Consider the following 24,320-nt stretch of genomic DNA (forward strand, 5'->3'; position numbering starts at 1 on the left):
TTTTTTAAAATTATTGTATACTGTCCGCCTCCGTAGTCAGCACGCTCGGCTACCGTTTTGGAGGTCCCGGGCTCGATTCCCAGAGGGGGGGGGTCAAATAAACGAAAGTGATTTTTTTTCACTCTTATATTTATTCAATATTACCCTGGACTGGTACCTGAAGCGGAAGAAGAATCTGTTTAAGGTAATACGATATAAATATTAGAGTGAAAAATCAGCTAATATTTATTTTGACCCACGGACAATTTTCTTTAAAAAAATAATATTTTTATGATAATAATAAATAAGAATAAGTGTTTCATAAACTAGTGCAGTGTAACGGAACTAGAGGTGGATAAGATCATCTAAAAGATTCGTATCAGTGTATCTGCATCACGTAAGTGATCTGTTCATTAAGACCGGATCAATTAAAAGATGGATCCTCGGACAAATCAAAGACGCCGGCAAAAGGGGAAGAAGATCATACGACTTAAGTTCTATGATGAGTTTTGTGATAAGATCTCATGAAGCGTTACTTTCTACTCCGGATTCATAATTTTTTTCCACCTTTGTGAAGGAGAAGAATTTTGTTTGTAAATCATATCGATGACTTTTTTTTTAAGTTGCCAGCAGAGTTTATTTTTATGATAATAACCAACAATATTCGGTGAATCGATTTTAGTAACATAAAACCTATATCTCTTTGCTACACAGTTTATGAAATTTGAAACAATGATCCAATAATATCCGTGAACAATGATTCGGTGAACCGATAGATCTGTGAATCAGGGAGACGTTCAACTCCACTCAAAACATACTCATATTTGAGCGGATTTTTAAGAACCGGTCGTTTACGAACGACCCATGTCTATATTCACTCCCTACTCCTATTTCACTGGGATATCCTTTCGAAATAATTTATCGTCCATTAAAAATGAAGAGTACTTTCATACCCACGCGTTTATTCTCGGTACATGTTCAATAAACATCCTTCGTAACGCAGCTCCTGAAAGAAATATTTAATAAAAGTTTATTCTCTGTATTAAATTTCACGATGGTAAGATGAATCTAAGCTTTGATCGCGTAGCCGCGGGCGCAGGGTAGTTAATGTATTTTTACGTAACAGTAAACATGATAACTTCAAAAGAATGCTTCTAAAAGTATATAAATATTTCGATATAACAAAATTTTTTTTCTTTAAGGGTTTCAGTGAAACGATTTTGTTAAAAAAACGTTTTGAAAACGTGTTTTATTTCACAATAGTGGGTTGCCTTTTATGTTTTTAGAATTTAACAATAGATAGCGTTAGTGAGTTGTGGCATCACTATATTTGTGAACATTGACGTTTGTTATTGTGAAGTCAGTGGCAACTTAGTAATTGACCGATTCGTATTTACCGAAAAAAGTGCAAAATTTTCAATTGGCAATCTTTTTATTTCTATAGTATATCGACTGGCATCGTCCAAGTAACACAAGCTAATACAAATATGGAAATTCAAACCTCTCATCCTTTATTTCAAATCCTTCCGCGTTTATTTTGGTACAGAGTTGTGGTGTTCATCTTGAGCTCCTTCACCTGCGTCATCTGATTCCACCTAATATATTTTACTTCTGTATCCAAGGATCTGGAATGTAGGACTGATCACATTATTTTCATGTAATTAAAACTCAAGTAAATATCCAATGCTGTAGCTACCTATGTACACCTATGTACACCACCTGTTTGCGGGTAGTTTATTCTTAAATCGAATGATTTATTCGTTTACACATTTTGATCATTCAAAAAGTAAGCCTTCGCTTCAAAAGGTTAAAGTTTTTGGAAGATAAGAGAAAAGTAATTTTCTTATCTTAAGGATCCACCCTAATAATAATTAAAGTTCATAATTATTATTCGGGTGTATCTTTAAGATTAGAAAATTACTAAGTAAATACCACTATTTCTTAAAATGTATTGTGACACGTGTTTCGATGCATTCTGCATCTATTACATTTACATCTTATGTGTTAGTTTAAATGTTAGAGTTATGTGCCCTTGGACGTTGAAGGATGAAGCGAACCTTTTTATTATTTTTTTATCAGTGGGAACATGGACAATATCGGGGAGGCTTTAGTCAATATCGTATTGTTTATTATGGATTTATTTTTATTTTTATTTTTATGAATTTACTTTGTTTCAAAATGTTAAAGTTTATTGAATCCATGAAATAACGAATAGATAGCTACTGCCCGCTAAGTGACTGTTGAATCAATTATTGCAAATTAAGGAAAATTAGTTGAGAAATTGATTTGAAAATACTATATTGTTGTTTAATTAAACATGCCCGTAAATTAGAGCGAGCTTTTACGAACAACTCAACTTCGAGTATTTTTGAAAATAGTATTGTGTCTCGATTTCAGATTAACCGCACGAACAAGAGCTTTGTTTACGTGAAATAATGATATATGCCAGAATGTTCTATTCTTACCGTAACAAGCGTGTAGCGGTTTAGTCTGATTGGATTGAAAGGTCAAGGAGGACAGGCGTAGGAAGAGTTTCCGTGTCATTGCCTGAATGTCACGATATATTATAATAATGAAATATGATCACCAATTAGGTAAAACTTTAATGTATACTTAATTTCATAAATTAGAATTTGTTTATTGAATATGTTACTAACCCCCAAATTTATAAAATTAAACAGTTACATACTGTTTACAATACGAGTTTAATATAAAATAGGTATACTGAAATTTAACGCTCCTAATTTATTTATATATTTTTTTAATAAATGGAGTTATATGTTAAATCAATAGTGAACATAATACTAATATTTTGATGAATCAACGTAGATGAAGAAAAACATGGATGTCTGGGTATTTACAGGGTTTTTGACCTACCTATCATAGGTTGGTTAATGATAACTTAACACTCGTGCAACATTCACCATTCTATCCATGATTAATACTGCACTACTATTTTTTTTTGAACTCCTACATATTTCATTCTTATAAAACTGTACATGTGGGGTCACTAGAGCCAGCTATGCTTGGGTTGGGAAAGCTTTTATTTAGCAGAGACCCTTTATTTGGATGTATACAAGATCCTCACCGTATTATTTTTAACGGGAAATGCCTGAAAATTCCATGATTTTAATTTAATTAACGCAGCTTATAATTTAGCCAGATTGTTTTCATTCACAACATTTTGAGTGTATCCTAGTACTTGTTCACAAATATGAGTTTCAACTTACGTAACATCCTAAATACAAAATTATAAATGTAAAATTAGTGAGAAATTACTACATTTTATGTCAGTCTTTTCTTCTTCTAACCTGTATCGAAACGACACTAAATATAAAAAAAGATTTTAAAAATATGATATTGGAGGTGAGTAGATATAAAATAGATCGTGTTATTTGGCCATAATTACATGACTCATCAAAGACAATAACTATTCATATATTTTTATAAAAGTATTGTAAAATTTACACTCAGCGCGGGAAAACCCAGTGAGGAGACATTCTTGTAAATTAAAATTGTTAATTTGTGTATGATGAAATATCACTTTGATTTCTGATTTTATTGAATCCAATAAATAAAATATGGATCGGTAAATGGATCAAAAATACAAGTAGATACTCCAGTTTTGTCTAGAACGACAAAAGGCATAGTCACGTAATATTATAATCTGTAAAAATAATCTTCGATATTAACTGATTAACTAATTAATTAGTTATCAATATTATCTTTTTAAATCTAAGAAAATTGAATCAATTTTATCTTTCTTAATAGAATCGTAGACTCAGTTATTTCAATTTAGCATAATTATTTAGATTGAATTGTCAATTATTAAAATGGCATCATAAAAACAATCGAACGCGAAATTGAACGGAAACACAATTAATTGAAATTAAGCTTGTAAATCAAATTTGAAAATATTTATAGCACTAATTGCGTGCTTTCGCATTTTAATCAGTTGACTAATTTATCTTGGCATGGAGTTAATTAGCGAGAGAAATTTCTTTTGATGCCTATTCCAAAATATTTCTGTGTTATTTTAGTTTATAATTTTTTTCACTCATAATTAAACTATATATATAGTACACGTATTATTTTATGTAAGGCGAAGTCGAAAGTAAACGCAGCATTTCTATTTCTTCTTTTTAGAAGATGTTTATCCTGGTTTAAAAACTTGAGAGAGAGGCTCCACTGTAGAACTAAACAGCTATTTATGGTAGAGGGTGCAGACAAAGTCGAAATTGACGTGATGATTGTAGAATGGCACGATAAGAATAAAAGAATACAGTACAATTTATGAAACTTAAAATTTCTGAAAAAGAGAGTTACTGAAAAAGCTGTCGATGGAATTTTTCAAATTAAGATTGTTGCTTAAATGTTTTTTACTGAACTTTAACAATTTGTCGGATATATTGATAAGTCGTTTATTTTCATCATACACAGAATTACAGTTAATAATTACATATTTATAAAATTATGTGAATAGTTATTTGTCTATGCCATGCAACCATATATGCCGAGGACGATTGATGGTATATATTTCAAATCTACCCACATTCGTTATCTAATTATGAATAAATCTTTTTGTACTTAGTTCCATCATTAAATGACTTTATGGATAGTGGAAGCAGATAAACAAATTTATGGAGCGAATGTAGTTGGAAAAAGAAGCAGAGGACGACCGAGGAAAACTTGGCACAATCAGGTATGTCAAATACTTGAAAGCGGCCGGGTCAGGAGTCGTAATAATCGTCGGGTATGTATGAGGAGATGCATGAATGTAGAAGAGGCAAAGAATGTTTGCAAAGACAGAGTGGTGTGGCGTTTGATTCTCTCTGCCTACCCCTGCGGGGAAGCGGCGTGATGGTTAGTTAGTTAGTTAGTTAGTTAGGAAGCAGGCTATATAGCTTTATTGCATAATATTCTCAGTTCCTTTAACCAAACGAGGTACGTGTTAGATTTCGTTGTGTTTTTGATCTTGTGATTTTATGTTTGTTTTCATAAAAGTGCAATTTGTGATTTTTATGTTTTTTTCCGGGAGGATTTTTTTTTCTCTTTAGTAAGAAGTAATTCTTAAATGCAAAGGTAAGGATTGTTTTAGAAGATTATTATTGGACTGTCATGAGATGTCTCTTGTAAAAATGAGATTCTGCAGATCTGATTTTATTCACCAGGCGTGTTGACGTAATTAAATTATTTTTGTTAGGTAATTTTCTATTTACCCAGTGTTTCATTTTCTTGACATGTTTTTGATTATTAAAAACCCTCGTCAGAATGAATGTCAGCATCTACGTCATAAACTCCCGACAAGTTACATAAATATTTTGTGTAACGAATAATCGCATTCCATTATCTGTTGAAGATGATTTAATCATATTCCATTGAATAGTTATGTAAGCGCTACGGTGATGTGTTTGAGTGTGTCAAAACCAGACAAAACGTGTTTTCCCAAGAGAAAAAGCTCTCCACTTAAAAAACGTTTTATTTAATCTAAACACTCCTTTCAAGATCGTCATAAATCAAAATACTTGATTTTTCAGGAGAACGTTTTTATAGTTTAAAAATATAATACAATGTATTAAAAATAAATATCAACCCACTTATTGAACTTTTTACTGTGCAACAGATCTTTTTAGGTAAAACCTGAAGATTTTTTCTCCATTTGAAAAATATTTAGTAAATTTAAAAAAATTATAAAAAATACCTTATCTTCAAAATGCATAAACAACACTTGTTGCCCTGTAGCGGGTAAATATTAAGTAAAAAATATGCCTCTTTTACTGGGATATAGTACATTTTTTGGGCATTCCGAAAACATGCACAACTTAAAATTGACGATTTTTGATTTATGACGTTCTTGAAAGGAGTGAGCGATATATTGTATCAGACTTAACATTTATTGAAACTTAAATTACAATTCTTACAAAGCATTGAAATAAAGCGAAAAATACGATATTAATTTTCCCCAATCTTACCCTTTTCCACACCCAACTGTGCAAAGGGCACTGCATCGTATTGATGCAGTGTTATTATAGCGTGACCGTTATTGACTGAATAATAATCCGGTATTACGATGAAGCAGTGAAAATAAAGATATGGCATTATCAAGTCAATCTATTTTAAATACTTGAAAACGAGCAGTTCTGAAATTTTATTAATAGGTGAAAAATGGATAAACGGAATGCGATCGAAACGTGAAAGAGGTCGAAAATGTTTTCAAATATATTTGGGAAGGTATTCTTTCCTTAAACGAGAGAAGCGAGAGATTTTTTTTATTTTAAAAACTTAAGTTAATTTGATATTTTTGATCAAATACGTCTTTTCTCTTTTCATTTAAACGCGTAAAATATTTTCATAATAATAGTCAAATCTAATTTAAGAAGCATTTCAATTTTAAAAGTCAGAATTTTTCTATTAATAAGTTCATTATAAGGCTAAAGGATTGGCCTGTTGTAATTAAAATTCATAATTATAAGACTTCAAAACTCGCTGATGATATTCGTGCTAAATATTTACACTCTTGATGATTCTCCGTATTTTAAATTGAAAAACCAATATTTGAAATTAAAATCATCTAAAAATATCAAACGACTTCTCCGAATATTATTTCAAAGGCAGACACGAGCGTAGATATTTTATCTTATAATTTAGTCTTACGTCGAAATTTGCATTGTCAAATAACAATAAATAGAATTTAAAAGGGTCCGTAATTTAATACACGGAATATAATTGTTAAACATGTATTAAACATACGGAACACACACACACACACACATACGCTTTTTTTTGTTTGTAGGAGCATTGTTATGACGATGGATTTGCGTATATCTATTTATTGTATAGTGCAAATCGATATCTAAGTACTATAAATTAAAACGTAAATAAATGATTATTGGTTCAAAAATTTTAAAAGTAATTTACAGATTTCTCAAATTTTTCAACACAGCGTTGGATTCGAATACGTGCGTTTTTGAATACAGGTAAAAATATATAAATAAAACTTTTTACCGAAATGGCAGCGCCATCTGTTAAACGCAACAGCTTTATAAACCAAACATTGCTCAAGACGGACATCATGCTTTATGACAGCTGTTAAAATTATATATACCCACAAGCATTATAATTTAGAAATGTCATATTATACATGTGTCCTTTCTCTTTTTTTCATTTAACAAGACTGAGAGACAGCAGTGAGTGGCAAGGTACGGCCAGCATTAAATTTTAAATATTCACCGTAAAAAACGTCTGTTTAAAGAGGTGTAATCATGGACGTTTTGTTATTATGTTGTTGCTAGACATAATTTATTCATGAATGTTTGGGATCGAACCCAGAACTTCCGAAACGAAATCCGCGAAGCTATCACAGGACCGTGATATCGAATATTTTTTAAATCCCTTACTTAGTCATCTCAATCAAAGAAATCTCGGATAATAAACATTATTTCACACTAAGATGAATCTATTCATCAAGATTAAATATTAATTCATTGGATTATCGGAATTCTAATCATTATAAATTAACGTTATTAAGCGTCTGGAAGTGACTCCTGATAAACGGTATTTTGTGATTGTTCTTAATGGCGGATTAAATCAATTCAATCTGAAACTCCTACAAATTTTCCGCGTAGCGAGATTAGGATTTAACTTTCAATAATTGAAATGACAAATTAAAATCATGTGTTAAAATCATAAAACGGATTCAAAGTTTCATTTCTATCACGTGTATTTTTTATGGTATTGTTATTTATATGCTCACCAAAAAAAAGCGTCATTTATACGATTCACACGATTTTCCTTTTTCACAATTCTTCCCTTATATGACGACACTCGAACAGTTTAGTTAAGAATGCAGAAAGATTTGATTGATTTTGTTTATATTTTTATATATAAGGTATGGTAATATTTTTATTTTGTTACATTTTTTATTGAAACACTTTCTAAAATGGATTTTAAAAAATAACGCAATCATTTACATTCACATACCAAAAAAATCCCTTGAAAATAATGTTAAATTCGTTTACTTGTAAAATGATATTGATTTTTTTATATTCAGTTGTAGATTTATTACTTTCAATTTAAATATTACCGTAGATATATTTAAAATTAAAAACTCAATTTCCTCAATTCTAACCGCATGGTTATAAAATATAGTATGTCGGCCATTAAATTGAAAAGGTTTTCGTACGTTTTCACGGTACCCAATTGAACGATACGGTTTTGATTTACGTTGTGATGTTTCCCACCCCACAGATCATTTCAAGTTTCATGACGGAAATAGCTTTTAAAGTCATATACCAACTAATTTCAGTTTTAGGTTTTTATACACGAGGAAAGTACTAGAGAATAGTCCGCTCGCTGCTATTTTTAGCATAATCCCAGTTATTATTCTATTCTCAACCCTGAGAGATTTTCCGCACAGAATTCAGGAGAGTTCTAGTAACGTACGTATTTCCTTTCAAAACATTTTTTCTTTTGAATGTTTGTAGCACTAACGTTCATTGTTCGTATTCATACATTTTACGTATATTTCTTCGTTAGAAAATATTTAATTATTTACATTGATATATCAACATACATAAAGTAGAATATGGAAGTCTGGCCAATAACAGAGATAACGACCTATTATAGGCTAGTTTGAGTGATCACTTTATACTCGAATAACATTCACCATTCTACCCGTGGATTGACAACCACAGTACATACACTAATTTCTGAATTTAAATTTATACTTCAAATAATTTCGTGCATGCTACTTCTTCGGAACCATCTATGGTCGAATTAAGTAAGTAAGAATTTAGTAATTTTCATACCTTCATGGAAAGTATGTGAAATTCTTTTTTAAATAATTAATTTACTAGGAGATACTGAAAATATTATTGAATTTTTTTATTTAACTTATGTCTTGAATGTTAGGTTAGAATGTTATTGTTAGGTCGTTTTTATTTGATTGTGATATTTTGTTTTGTAAATCCTTGGTTGTTTAAAATAGAGTGTTTTACATTAAAGTATTAATTACATATAATCTTATCATCACACTTAAACAAAATTGAAACTTGTTTGAGAAAAACAAAAAAGAATAAAGGACATTAAATTTACATCTTTATTACACATATAACATATCAACAAATTTATAATAAATGTACAATAAAATGCTAAACTAATTAACTAATCATCACGCCGCTTCCACGCAGGGGTAGTCAGAGAGCAATCAAACAATCTTCGCCTCTTCCACACACACGCCACTCCTTATATACATGGTATACCCGCCGAATATTCTTACTCCTGTATGAAATCCTATCCATACAAATGAAATTCCATCAGTGTATAAAGTGGTTCCTTAACCCAGCTTATAAAAGGTCATTAGCCCTTTAAATGCCCAAACTTTCCACATTCCCTTCGTCTTAAAACTTCTCTTTGTTTCTGTTAAACATCTAATACTTATATCTATTTGTATTTTTGTTTTATTTTCCTTAACACGTTGGAATAAAATGAATTAACAGTTTTTCATAATTCTTTATTATTATTCCCAATAAGTACAATAAAATAACTCTTACTTCTATAAGGCTTTTTGATTTCGGTGACAGCTGTCTTTTTGCTATGCATTACCAACATTTCAAACGTCAAAATTTGAAAAACTCAAAATAATTTTAAAAATACTTAAAAGATTATATATATACTCATGTCAGAAAATAATCATATTTTATTAAGATAAATCTTACGTTTTATAAAATGTGATATTTATGTTCTGAATGCAAATTAAAATAGAGAGGTTTTTCAAGCTTAGAAAAAAATAAAGATTATGTTCAAACTAACAAATAATCCCCACCAACCCTTGTCATATTGAAATTTAAGAGGCTTAAAATAAGCTTTTTGTGTTCTCAGAAGAAGTACGATCTGCCCCTTTTTTTCAAGAAATTAATCCCTTTTTATACGATGTTTTTTATGTGGATTTAAAAAGAATAAACTTTTCAATATTTTTTTACATTATTTAGAAGATATTATGTTGCGCCTTTTTATTGTACCTGTAGTTAACGTTATTAAATTCGAGAAATTAAATTGAGCTTTGCAATGGGCTTAATTTTGGTGAGTGAAGTATTTCATTAAAATATATTTTTTATCTAAAAAAATAATGAGGTATCTACCTATTCGGTCTTACACCACAGGCAAGCCGTTGGTGTATTTTTCTCCAGAATCCACCATATAATAAGGGTAATCATTTAAACAATACCCATAGCGTTTAATGTAAATATACCATAGACAGGCCATTTATTAGGGTTCAAGCTACCCAAAATATTTTAGTACTAAGTAAAAAAAAAGTACTCTGACGTCATCAAGTCACGAAGGAAGTAGTACTGCGAACCTCTTATTTTAAGAATTCGTAGCATTTACTCTTCAAGAAGAAGCCGTAGTAGGTATTAAAAAAAAACAGTTTTTTTACCGCTATGGCAGCGCCATCTGTTAAACATAACAGAAACACACGCAATATCAAGCATTGCTCATTGTGGACAGCGTGCTTCTTGACAGCTGCTTTCACCTATCATTTTCGATTCTTCCGATTACATTGTTATTTCATAGATTTTTAATAGTTGCAAGCATTGTGAAATCAAACGTATTATGCTTTTTATTTAATTTATTTTCCATTTAACCTGATTGAGCCACAGCATAGCGTGGCCGGGTACAGCTAGATTTTTTCAAATTAATTGATAGTTAATTATACATCTAGTACTAAATTAAATATAGCTAGAAGTCTGCTCTCTAATGTAACGCGCGTTATCCACGCTCAACAATGTAGTCCCAAAACTTTGCAATCGAGTTTCAGTGTCGATAAGGAAAAATATGAATTTTGTAAGGTTTTTTTGAGTTTACGAACTATGAAGATTGATATTGACTGTTTACTCATTTTTTATGAAGGTCGTATTACTTCCAAATATAACTTTCAGTTAGAAAACATTTCCAATGTTTATGGGTGTTTATTATTTCCATTTATTTTTGCAAAAAATATATCGTGCAGGCGCTGAAAGAGTATTATTTACACATTTTCGCAGTAAGGAAAATAAAAATTGGTAAATTTAGTATATTTTTTTATACCAAATTATATTCAGATTTTCCATTAATATTTCATCGAAGATGAAGAAGAATACGGATGTCTGGGTATTTACAGGACTAAACATATGTTACAGGCTGGATAAAGTAATTACTTTACAAACGTGTAACATTTATTATTCTACCCGTGATTGACTTGACTTCTAAAAATTCAGCAGTTGTATTTATCCTTTAATCGACACCTTTATTTAATTATCAATAAATTCAACTCTGCGTTGATCAGATGTAGTCCCCTATGCACCATCTGAGTGAGGGCAGGGTTGAAGATAGAAAATAATAACAATGTTTTCTAAAATCAATCGTATAAATACCTTAATTTTTGACAGAAGATTTAACAAAAACCTTATAAAATACAGTCGTTTTGGAAGTTAAAACGAATAAATATATATTACGTATAATCTAATTAACAATCACGCCGCTTCTCCACAGGAGTAGGCAGAGAGAAATGAACTTCATACCAATCCGTCTTGGCAAGCAATCTTCGCCTCTTCCACATTAATGTACCTCTTCAAAAACACCCGCTGATTTTCAACTCCTTATTGACCACTTTCGAGTATATGAATTACTTAAACAAAAACTATTTCTGTGAACCTAAGCGGCTCATTTTAGAAATAGGTATCAAATTGTGGTAGAGTGGGATCGAAACGAGAAAGTCTGACTCAAGAGTCCGCGAACACTAACCACGGGACCACCACACGACACATATTGACGCTTCATTGAGCATTGTACAAAAGCAATAAAAAAGATCAAAACATCTCATTATTCCGACTACTGACCTGACCAGAATACTTGATCAATAAATATATTCCTCAGTTTAAAAGTCCATAGACAAAAACGGCAATCTATTTTCCGTCTGACCACAGTCTTGGCGAGGGGTTGCCTACCTAGATTTCTCCCTTTCCCTCCTTGTCTCTGCCACCCGCCCCGCCCCCTCCGCCCCGGCCCGGCCGTGACGCAGGAGGCAGGAGCCCGCGTGGGCGTCCCGAGCGGCTCTGTTATCGCGCGGGCGAAGAGGCAAAATCGTTACTACTCTACGCCCACGCGCTAGGAGCAGAGCGGGCACGGTACCCCTGAAATGAACGACTCGTTTTAATATTTATCGAGGATATAAATAGAACTTTTCCTTTGTCTTACATACAGGGGACATCATACGCATAAAATCCCAGAGTATATATTGCTTCTGCCTAATAATACTCTTGTATTCTTGTCCGCCTGCTGGCTTGTCCGCGTTACGTTACCATGCTGGAGGTCCCGGGTTTGATTCCCAGGAGGTTCGAAATAAATAAAAGTGATTTTTCACTGATATTGAAGCGTAGGGCTGATCACCTTGTCTTCGTGTGATTGACCAGCAATATAATAGATATTATTATAGGTATTTCAATTCGAGATGAAACATTTATAACACGCACACACACATAGAAACTGGAATAAATCAATATATGTATAGTTATAAGATACAGAAAACTCCACATATTATATATATTATATATATATATATATATATATATATATATATATATATATATATATATATATATATATATATATATATATATATATATATACATATATATATATGTATATATACATATATGTATATATATATATGTGTATATATATATATATATATATATATATATATATACATATACATATATATATATATATATATATATATATATATATATATATATATATATATATATATATATATATATTCATTCGAACCCTTATCCGCACCCCAATGGTGTATAGGGCACTGCATCATATAAACGCAGTGTTATCTTGATCGTTACACACGAAGGAAAGGTGATCAGCCCTCCGCTTCAGGTACCAGTTCAGGGTAATAATGAAAAAATATTTGAGTAAAAAAAAATATATGAGTGTACGTATCATAAATGTTTATATTTTTGGTTAGCAAGAAGCAGAGTAAAAATATTTACGACATGTGTAAGACCGATTGTTACATTTGGGATTGAGACCAGAGCTGACACAGCGAGAACCAAATATTTTGTAAGAACTCCAGAAATGAGCCACATCGAGGCTCATAACCGGAAACACGTTACGAGACCGAATAAGGAACACGAATATTCGTAAAATGTATAGAACGGAGGCTATAGTCGGATGGGGAAGACTCGAATTTGTTTTCAAGGGAAACCAAACGGAAAAAGACCACCTGGAAGACTTAGTGTGATAACTAGCGTCCACATATGAGACGGAAAACGGAACAAACAGATCTGAGGATCTTTGAAGGATGAAGAAGAAGGAGAATATTTGATTTCGTAAACAAATACGAAACTCAAAGTCACAAAACACTAAAACAGTTGATTTGTTACGGTGTAGTTGCTTTCAAAACGGGTTAACACACTTCTGTATTCAGAAAATCGATGCAAAATTTATTTATAGCATTTTCTGCGTTCACAAACCTGGCCAAGACAGCTCTTTGTCTTCAAAACAATCGTATTTTCCTTTGAGGGTTAATTTTCTATTAAATTACTATACGAGTAATTTCTATAATTACTATACGAGTAATTAATCTTTTATCTTTCATACTGACTTCCCACGTTATGTATTGTCTTTTTGTTATTAAATCTTATGTGGGCGTATAGTCTATCAACTTTTCTTTGATATATTATAATAACTGTATTTAAAACTTCAACCTGATAAAATACAAAATGGGTCATTCCAGAAAAAGGCTACAACAAAATACAGTATATTTAAAAAAATATATAAAACAATAATGTGCCCTCACTGAGTTTTTCCGTGCCAAAGGCACATTTTACATTAATTATTTATAAAACTATGAATGAAAATTGCTTATAACATGCAATCAAATACGACATGCCAAATGATGCGATCTATTTCAGATCTACCTTGATACATTATCCATTTATAAATAGCTCTTTTATACAAAGTTGTTTTTTTAAATAACTTTAAAAATAATGGAAGCAGGTCGTACAATATAAAAATCAAAGTTTTTTCTGGCCGAAATCGGTATGTGTTAGGTTTTGTTTGATGTTTTATATATGTATCGTATTTTTCTAAAAAAATTATAAAAACCTAATTTATATAAACAAAAATATATTTTTTTAAATATAATATAAGTGTTTAAAAATAGCATCACGTTAATTAATAAATTGTCTAATTGACTCTGTTTTCTGAAATGGAATCATCCAAATATGACGTTAGAGCAAAAAAATTATATTTTATGAGAATAATTTCTTGTCTAATAGTGATGTTACCGAAAAACAAAATTTTAGTAACATCGGTTATATTTATGTTTATATCACCAAGGCTTTAGACGTGCGACAGTAGTTGGAATGTAACAATGATTACATTCATATTTTAATATCGGTTTCAACGTTCTCGTGTAATATTATATTTGAAACCCACCCTGTGGGACGCGAATAGCATGAAATAGGATATACTCGGTCATAAAAGCATTCATCATCATTTAATATGCTAGTTTTTCGATTAGTACATATTTCATATTTTATGATAGTTTTCCGACATATACATCACGCGGATGTGCGAGATTGGCAAACTTCGACACTTGCAGTATTATGATTGTGGATTATTTAGTGCATAAAATGACGTCAGCAACATATCCATTAACGACATAAACATACAACATTTTGAGTGTGTCCAAATACTTGTTCACAAATCTGAATTATCTCCAATTATAGGAGTTATTTTTCATATTATTTTTTGACATCTCATCAAAGATGAAGAAGAATATGGGAAGAAAAGTCTGGGCACTTACGGGGCTGACGACCGTCATAAAAATAATAAAATGACAAACATATATTATATTATTATAAGACATCGAGTAACATAATAACGGGCAATTCATATCATCGATGGTGGAAATCAAAATAAGCGAAAAAGGCATTTCAAGAACTTTCAAGAACGTCATAAAAAAAACTTGATTTTTCAGGAGAGCGTTTTTAAAGTTTAAAAATATACTACAATGTATTAAAAATAAATATCAAGCCACTTATTGAAGTTTTTACTGTGCAACAGATGTTATGTTTCTTCAAAATGCAAAAACAACACTTTCTGCCCCATAGCGGGTAAATATTAAGTTAAAAATATGCCACTTTTGCTGGGATATGGTACATTTTCTGGGCATTCCGAAAAGATGCACAACTGAAAATTGACGATTTTTGATTTATGACGTTCTTGAAACGAGTGAGCGATGTGATCGTTTGAAGGACTCGTTAAGGAAAAGTTTGATACTTAAAATAGGGTCTCCGTGGCCTATATTAAATTTTCGGGATATTTTGAATTACCGGATCATGTTATACAAGCAAACCTTTGCTTGTCGTTCATCTGTTGCCGTCAAGGAGAACGTTTATGATTAACGATCAAACGCCCACGACCAAAAATATCCTCATTTATGAATATACAGGGTGGCGCAAAAGTAATCACCCTATCGGAAGATGTTATATTTTTTGCAAATGGCGTCGTACGTCAATCATATTTGACATTTGTGAACTGGAGAGCTGCGGTATATAAGGGTTAGGGTGGCGCGAAATTAAACAACCAATTTAGTTTTTAAATAACTTTTTTTACTAAATAAAAAAAAAAAAGAGAAATAAAAATCTTTATTTGGATCTTTACAATTTTTCTGTAAAGTGGAAAAGATGATACCTGTCATGTGGCTGCCGCCAGTGTTGATACACATTTGTGCCCGTTTTATAAATCAGTTTGTATACTGCAGCTTTTCACAAATCGCTCACTCCTTTCAAGAACGTCATAAATCAAAATACTTGATTTTTCAGGAGATCGTTTTTAAAATTTAAAAAATATATTAAAAATAAATATCAAGCCACTTACTGAACTTTTTACTGTGCAACACATCTTTAAAACATGAATGTTTTTTCTCCATTTGAAAAATATGTAGTATATTTAAAAAAATTATTAAACGATACCTTTTCTTAAAAATGCAAAAACAACACTTTCTGCCCTGTAGCGGTTAAATATTAAGATAAAAATATGCCTCTTTTGCTGGGATATAGTACATTTTCTGGGCATTCCGAAAACATTCACAACTGAAAATTGACGATTCTTGATTTATGACGTTCTTGAAAGGAATGAGCGAAATGTCCAATTTGACTGACGTGCGACGCCATTTGGAAAATTTATAACATCTTCCTATAGGGTGATTAATTTTGCGCCACCTCGTATAATATAAAAAGGCGGTGAATTCAAATCCATTTTTATGTTATCTTCGGAAAAATCCTCCGCAAGAAATTTTACAACTGGCACGAAAAATGATTTATCATTTTTGTACGGGAATGCAAATTGCTTAATGGAATGTGCATAATTGATTGAGCGGAAATTTACGGTATGCGCAATGAATTAAAAGGCTATTTGAATTACTGGATAGAAATTGTATTTTTAATTTAAACGTATTCAGATATTTCAGATTAATAATATTTTCACAGGCATAGTCAAGCAAGGGATTCCCCACTAAGGAGTTTTTTTTTACATTTTTGACACGTCAACATAAATGAAGAATATGAAAGTCTGGGTATTTTCTGGGGTTGCGACCTGTCCTAGGCTGGTTTGAGTGATCATTTTATACACGTGTGACATACACCATTATACCCATGATTGACGACTAGTCTACTGAAATTTTGAAAAGTTGTGTTTATCCATATAAATATACTAAAGTGTCTAAGCTAATTAGAAATATTTTGAACCCTAAAAAAGGTAGAAAAAACAAGATTAATGGTAAATACATAAGAAATAATAGGGAAACTATGTGAAAGAAGAAATTGTCATGTAAAAAATAAATGTTGAAACTCAATGACGAAAATTCAATCAAGAGAAAATTACCAATTTAAATGTATTTGAATTTCTTCAAGATGTTTATTTATGTACCTCATATAACTCATTTGACTAATAACTTAATGTATTAAATTCAATACTTTTACAACCAGTTCAAAAATAAAAAGTGTCCACATTTCACAATAGCTGGTGTCTCTTTCAATTTGTTAAAATATTGAATTTCAATTCTCCCAAGAACTCTCTAAGGGTTTCACAGATGTAAAGAAAACCATCTAAAGTTCTTTCCTGGGAAATTCAGGTAGGAACCTTTCTTATCCCGATTTGAACGTATAAAGTTTCAATTTCACACCAATTAACGAAACACTGAATTCAAAAGTAATATTAATACTCTGGAGTATTTTAAATAAACCTTTGCCCTTTTAGCGTTTTGATATTAAATTTACTTTTACGAATAAATAATTTTAAAAAAGCTATGAAAGAAAATATGTGTAGGCACTATAATTGCGAACAAATAGGTCACCGTGATTGCGACAGATAGATGATACCTATGAAATAAAACATCATTAAAAAACAATACATCCTTATTCAAGTATTTTCATTTTATTTTTTAATTTTAATTTACGATACTTTTTATTACGCGACTGGCAAACTTGGTAAAAGATACTGAAAGAAACCAGTGATAATTATTTTTATTGATTTTTTTTTAAAACAATAATATTGTGTCTTTACTCATTAAACTTTTTTGCTTTGTTTCAGGCTGCTTATTTAGCGAGTCCTTGTGCACTGAAAAAATTGAGTGGTGCTATGATGGTAAGTGTAACAATTTTGACCGAACTCCGTTGTGACCGAATATTGCCCCACCCCTAAAATGTCAGCAACAACTCAACAAAATTCAACTTTACTAACCGAGCACTTTCTACGATAAATACCCCTAAGGGAGAGATAACAGTCTTTTTCCTAAATTAAATTTAAATTTCCATGAAAATGTTTGCAGAGAAACTTGGTTTTTATTCTTAGAAGTGAATGTTTTGTTACTTTAACTTTTTTTTATATTTTGTCTAAAAGCTTTTTTGTCGCCATCTTTTTTAACTGTAGTATTTTGGATTTTGTGCTGGTGAGGTTACATTCTGTATTATTTTGTCTATCACAGCACTTGCAAAATTGATAGTTCTTAAATAAATGTACGGCTTTGACCCAAAACTGAATTCATTATTATCAATATTGTTTATTCTTGTTAAAAGTATTAAATGTACCTAAATTCATTTAATCAAATATTTTGGGTTTTCGAATTTCAGATTATGCTTTCGGGAAATGTCTTCAAGTATTCGGAAATGTGGAGGAAGAAGATTTAGCTAGGTAAATATACAAAAACATAATTTTTTTTACAAATCGAAATTTTTAATTTTTTTCTGCAGATGTTTTAAGAATAATTCGTTTCTAGGCATGAATTGAGTACTGAAGAATTACGTGGCTTCGAGCATGAGTTGCAGAGACTCCTACTGCTTGGCTATAGGTGGAGTCACGCCTATACCCAATGCATTCTGCAAGCCATGCTGTATTCCATCAGAAACAGGTGAGATCGTGTGACACAAAGCCGACTTTTCACAAATACGAAACCCAGTATGAATTCTAATATTACATGCTACGTGATCCATATAATACACATGTACTAGTCTCGATTCACAAATATGAAGGCTTCACATATTCACATGTAATATATGCGTAGCACATAAACTTTTACGATGCACGATTATGGTTAAAATGATGAAAGGTTATGTTTCATGAACTTTATATCCCTAATCCTTTATTTTCAAATAAACAGTACGCACCTTAGTGTGTGTACGAGCTTTAAGCGATTCTATAAAATAAATGTGACGTTTCACGGTAATGTAAAACCACGCAAAATTGCTCACTCATTTTAATTTCACTGAAATACGAGTATGGAGGTAATTTATTATGGGCGAAATTAAACGCTGTAATTAGTTAGTTAAATTTGAGTGTATTTTGTTCATTTTCAGGCTACATTACGAACCGGCCGTCTGCGACCATCTTGCGGACCAGGACTTCACTGGGGATGAAGTGGACCCCCAATCTGTTGCTTTTGTTAGATACACCCCCAATACTGAATCCGATTTCGCTGACGAAGTTTACTTCCCGCCAAATGAAAGAGAATTCATCGAAAACTTACCAATGCTACCTGAAGCTGAAAGTAAGTAAACTTACGAATCTTAAGGGTTCTCAATTTATATTGCATACAAAAATAATTAATTGTTTTTGTCATTTCAGTGCCGATAGATATTCAAGAAACCCCACAAGCCTATGATTCTTGGGAAGAACAAGTTAAGAGGTCTTACCTAAGGAAAAACAAACGATCTAAAGACTACGATCGATCTCCTCAACGCGATTACCAAGTGTTTTCTAGGATTTACAACACACCCGGAGACTTTCGCGAAGGCCACGAGACCAGAGATCTGAATATGGAAAAACTGGAATCCATATTCGGAAATAACGAAGAATATTCTTCAAATGACCGTGATCAAGTTGTAGAAAATGAACAAGCCGAAAACGGATACATGCCTAGTGCGCAACTCTCAACCGACGATATTCTGTATTTGTTGCAACCGGGAAATGAGGAACAGCTTCGAGCTTACTTTCCTCAATACAACGAAGAACCAGAAAATCCTGAAATAGATTTCGTAAAAATGGGTGAAAAAGATCTGGTCAATAAATGGCTCGAAAATCAAGATTTGGATCAGTTGAGAGCTGCTTTGGCTGAACTGAAACAGCCCATCGACGACCCGATGGATCCGTATTACGTTTCTACGAGTGAATTTTTAACTAAGAATCGTCTCAAGCCTGACAGATTCAACCAGCACTACAATACTCCTGATAGGTTCAGGCAAGGATACGAGAGTAAGGATGGAGTCGTGGACGATAGGGAAAATGTTGAAGGTGAAATTCTAGAGCCGAGAATTTACATTGACGAGGAGGACGTGGATCACCACAGGGAAGAGAGTGGAAGTGGTGAGCATGAAGGGTATTCAGGGAGACAGAGAGAGAAAGAATATCTGACGAACAACGAAGTAGCTCTGCAGGGTAAGTAACTACGAGTTCATTGACATCACGATGAATCGATATGAGAGATATGTTTGTTTTATAAAAATCATTAATTTTACTATTATTTCATCAGATACTGGTTTATTCCCCATATAGATAGCATATCAATATTATAGGTACCTCAACTTAAAATGAAACATCTATCGTTTTGTCATGAAAGAAGATAGAACTCTGAGCATGCCATGGCTAACGGCCTGGTATTTGGTTGACATCAGTGATCATTTTGCACACTTGTGTAACGTTTACCCTTCTGTCCATTATTGAACAACCATATTGCATTAATTTTTGAAGGGCAATGCTTGTAGATTCCTTTCACTATTTTTCTTGTTCTTGATTCACAGATTTGGAAGTATGGTTGATTAATTTTTTGGTCTTCCTCTAGATGTCTTTCGAGGAAGACGCATATGATCCATTGAATCGCCTGGTTTACAATATATTCAGGTTCTCTACGTCCTATGTGCTGATACCATCTCAATTGCCTCTCCTCTACCTTATTATTGATGTCTTTTACACCCAGGCTTCCACGTATGCGTGTACTCTTTATTTTGTCTCTAAGGGACACTGCAGTTGACCATATAAGCATTCGCATTTTAACAGTTTTTAGTTGCATATAGTAGGTTTTATACATCGTCCAAAATTCGGAGCCATAGAGGAGTGCGAGTCTATTTGTTAGACAATTGTTTGGTAGACTTTTCATTTAAGCTTGGCTGGCATTTTTGGGTCACAAAAGACTCCGTAACGGATCGGTTCTTCATCCGCGCCACACAAATTTTATGCAATACATCTGCTGCATACCCTCCATCCTTATGTATTAGTGACCCTAGATATTTAAATGAGTCGCAATTCGGTATTGTTTCTCCGTTTAACTGAATTGGGAGGATGGCATTATTTGTATTCTGGAACGGTAGGTACACTCGGTCTTCTTTCTACTCAGTCTAAATCCATTGTCCTCCCAGATCCTTCTCCAACTTTTCAAACCATTTTACAAAGCTTCGTGTTTATCACTTTAAGAACAAGAACGTCTGCGAATAGTAAGTTCTTTAGCGGGCTACTCATTTCTTTTTTTGTTAAATAGTCTACAACCAATTTGAACAGTAGTGGGCTGAATACGGATGCTTGACATACCCCCACCTAAAAGGATATTTTGGTGATGTTCCCAATGTGCAACATACTTGAGTATGTATATATATCCATACTCTATTTGAACTAGGTGAAATTCGTACCGAATTAGTTCGCATATATTTATAAGGAGAAAGAGAGACTGAAATTACATATAATTTTTTTGATACTTTAACCAGTTGATTATAATCAACAATTTACATATTATTATTTATCCCATCAGACACTGCTTTATTCACCCTACAGATAAAATTTCAATATTATAGGTATCTCAACTTCTATATTTTTTATGAAGGAACTACCTTTCTTCATAAAAAGCAATACATAGATGTTTCATCTAAAGTTGAGGCACTTGTTAAAAATACGTCGTTGATTTTGTGTTCCCTAGATTACTCGCGCTACGAGGGTCCGAACGTTGCGTATGATGGAGAAGAAACTAGTGACGGTGGGAGGCAGGCAGCCTTGTTATCTCGTCTCATCAACACCTGGAGGACATCGGAAAGGCGGGGATCTCCCGTTTACACCGAAGGAGGTCGTGTTTATGTTGGAGATGCCACACCGACAAGTAATTTAAATACATAATTCAACTTAAATGCAATTATTTGTATTATTTTTTGACATATCATCAAAGATGAAGAAGAATATGGAAGTCTTGGTATTTACGGGGCTGACGACCATCATAGGCTGTGATCACTTTACACACGTGTAACATTCACCAATTCTACCCATTATTGACAACCACACTACTCAAATTCTTGGAAGTTCTATATATATATATATATATATATATATATATATATATATATATATATATATATATATATATATATATATATATATATATATATATATATATATATATATATATATATATATATATATATATATATATATATATATATACATATATATGTATATATGTATATATATATATGTATATATATATATATATATATATATATATATATATATATATATATATATATATATATATATATATATATATATATATATATATATATATATATACATATATATGTATATATGTATATATATATATGTATATATATATATATATATATATATATATATATATATATATATATATATATATATATATATATATACATATATATATAAATATATATATATGAACCAATTTTGAAACATTATTCTTGAATCACTAGAACTTCACTAGAGACATCTATTGGTAAGATGAAAAGAAGCTATTTACTAAGCAGAAACTCTTTTATTAGTATGTGAGGTCTGAATCCTGGATTATAAATTATGAGAAACGCCAGAAAACATCATTTTCATTTTTATTACTTAAGCTTATATTTTGACTAGATAATTTAGTTACAACATTTTGAGTGTGTCCAAATACTTGTTCACAAAATCTGGATTATCTCCAATTACAGGAGTTATTTTCAATAAGTTAGTTTGGGAGTTTTTTGTTATTATTGTTAATGTAACTATTGTATATTATATATTTTTTATGTGTTAAGCTGTACAATTCCCGAACAAACAAAATAACTAAAATAAAAATAAAATATACGAGAATGGTCGGGGATCAGGACCGTCGAGGCGCTGTTTAGAGCTGCCCAAGATAAGAGCAACTACTTTCTCAAGTAACAGTAGACGTCAGGGGGACCTGACATGAAAGGCACAGAAGATATATTACAATATTCATTTTGTTCCACTTTTGATTTCAATAGGCCGCCCCGAGAACGGAATGTCATCTCATCTCCTGAGCCCAGAGCTGGGCGCTCTCCTGGCGGACTACGAGTGGGGCTTCAGGCGCCGAGAGCGTCTGGACGTCAAGAAACCGGGACCTCCGTTCGACAAGCACAACCACCAATTCAATCATGTTCCCGAGCAGAACGATACAAAGAAACCAGGTAAATTGGTTAATTATGTTAAACAAAAGACTAATCAACAAAGGTAGAGTTTCTCGCAATTGTTAGAGTAGCGGCGATTCTAGGTAGATAATTAAATTATTACTGATGGATAGTTAATTACCTTTATCCGATTTAATTAATTAAAAAAACATTTGTTTTTTTTTTTAAATCGTACATTTGTTTTACCTGCGAGCAGTATAAACCTTATCATTAACCTTTATTTTCAAGGGACTCATACATGACATATTGTATTACTATATCCAATTCACTCAAGTTTGAATGAGTACCTATAGGTATAAGTTGGTGAGATGAAAATAAGCTTTTTATTGAGCAGAAACTCTTTTATTAGTATGTGAGGTCCGAATCCTGGATTATAATCACATACATGAGAAACGCCAGAAAATATCATTTTCATTTTTATTATTTAAACTTATAATTTGACCAGATAATTTATTTTATAGAAAAAAAGGTATGAGTGTTAGAGTGATACTGTATTCTCCTTTACTTAGATGCTATATCGCTCACTCCTTTCAAGAACGTCATAAATAAAATAAAACTTGATTTTTCAGGAGAACGTTTTTAAAGTTGAAAAATATAATACAATGTATTAAAAATTAATATGAAGCCGCTTACTGAACTTTTTACTATGCAACAGATCTTTTTAGGTAAAACCTGAAGGTTTTTTCTCCATTTGAAAAATATTTATTATATTTAAAAAAAAAATAAACAATACCTTTTCATCAAAATGCAAAAACAACATTTTCTGCCCTGTAGCGGGTAAGTTTAAAATAAAGTACAAGTTTAAAATATGCCTCTTTTGCTGGAATATAATACATTTTCTGGGCATTCCGAAAACATGCCCAACTCAAAATTCACGATTTTTGATTTATGACGTTCTTGAAAGGAGTGAGCGATATGTGAATCGAAAGTAAGGAAAATTAAGTAACTAATTAACCATCACGCCGCTTCTCTGCAGGGGTAGATAGAGAGAATAGAACGCCAAACCAATCTGTCTTTGCAAACAATCTTCGCATCTTCCGTATTTATGCAACTCTTTATACATACCCGTTGATGATTCCGACTCCTGACCTGACTATTATCAAGTACATAATTGAAATACTTGAAATCATGTCAAGTTTTCTCAGTGCAACTACATACATTCGTATCATAAATTTGTTTTACCGTTCTTTTTTTACTCTTTCGATTATATACCCAAACCATATCAATACATCTTTCTTAATTTTATATATTATATACCTTCGATACCAACGCTTACAGGTCTTCTCCACTATCAACACAGCATCGTCAGCA

The 24,320-nt window shown here is 31.8% G+C and overlaps 1 protein-coding gene across 1 annotated transcript in view; it reads left to right on the top strand.

Moving 5' to 3' along the window:
* Positions 1 to 24,320, top strand: part of IA-2 (tyrosine phosphatase IA-2) — a 57,174-nt gene that overhangs the window by 20,539 nt on the left and 12,315 nt on the right. Inside the window, exons 3-9 of the mRNA XM_088273108.1 lie at positions 17,632 to 17,685; positions 18,171 to 18,231; positions 18,317 to 18,448; positions 18,894 to 19,084; positions 19,162 to 19,971; positions 21,500 to 21,676; positions 22,827 to 23,009. Coding sequence (XP_088129234.1) covers positions 17,632 to 17,685; positions 18,171 to 18,231; positions 18,317 to 18,448; positions 18,894 to 19,084; positions 19,162 to 19,971; positions 21,500 to 21,676; positions 22,827 to 23,009 — 1,608 coding nt within the window. The remainder of the gene's footprint in view (positions 1 to 17,631; positions 17,686 to 18,170; positions 18,232 to 18,316; positions 18,449 to 18,893; positions 19,085 to 19,161; positions 19,972 to 21,499; positions 21,677 to 22,826; positions 23,010 to 24,320) is intronic.

This window comes from Brachycentrus maculatus, unplaced genomic scaffold (genome assembly GCF_059751285.1).
Source record: "Brachycentrus maculatus isolate JH-2025_06_01 unplaced genomic scaffold, ASM5975128v1 h1tg000548l, whole genome shotgun sequence".
In the NCBI taxonomy this organism is placed as follows: domain Eukaryota; kingdom Metazoa; phylum Arthropoda; class Insecta; order Trichoptera; family Brachycentridae; genus Brachycentrus; species Brachycentrus maculatus.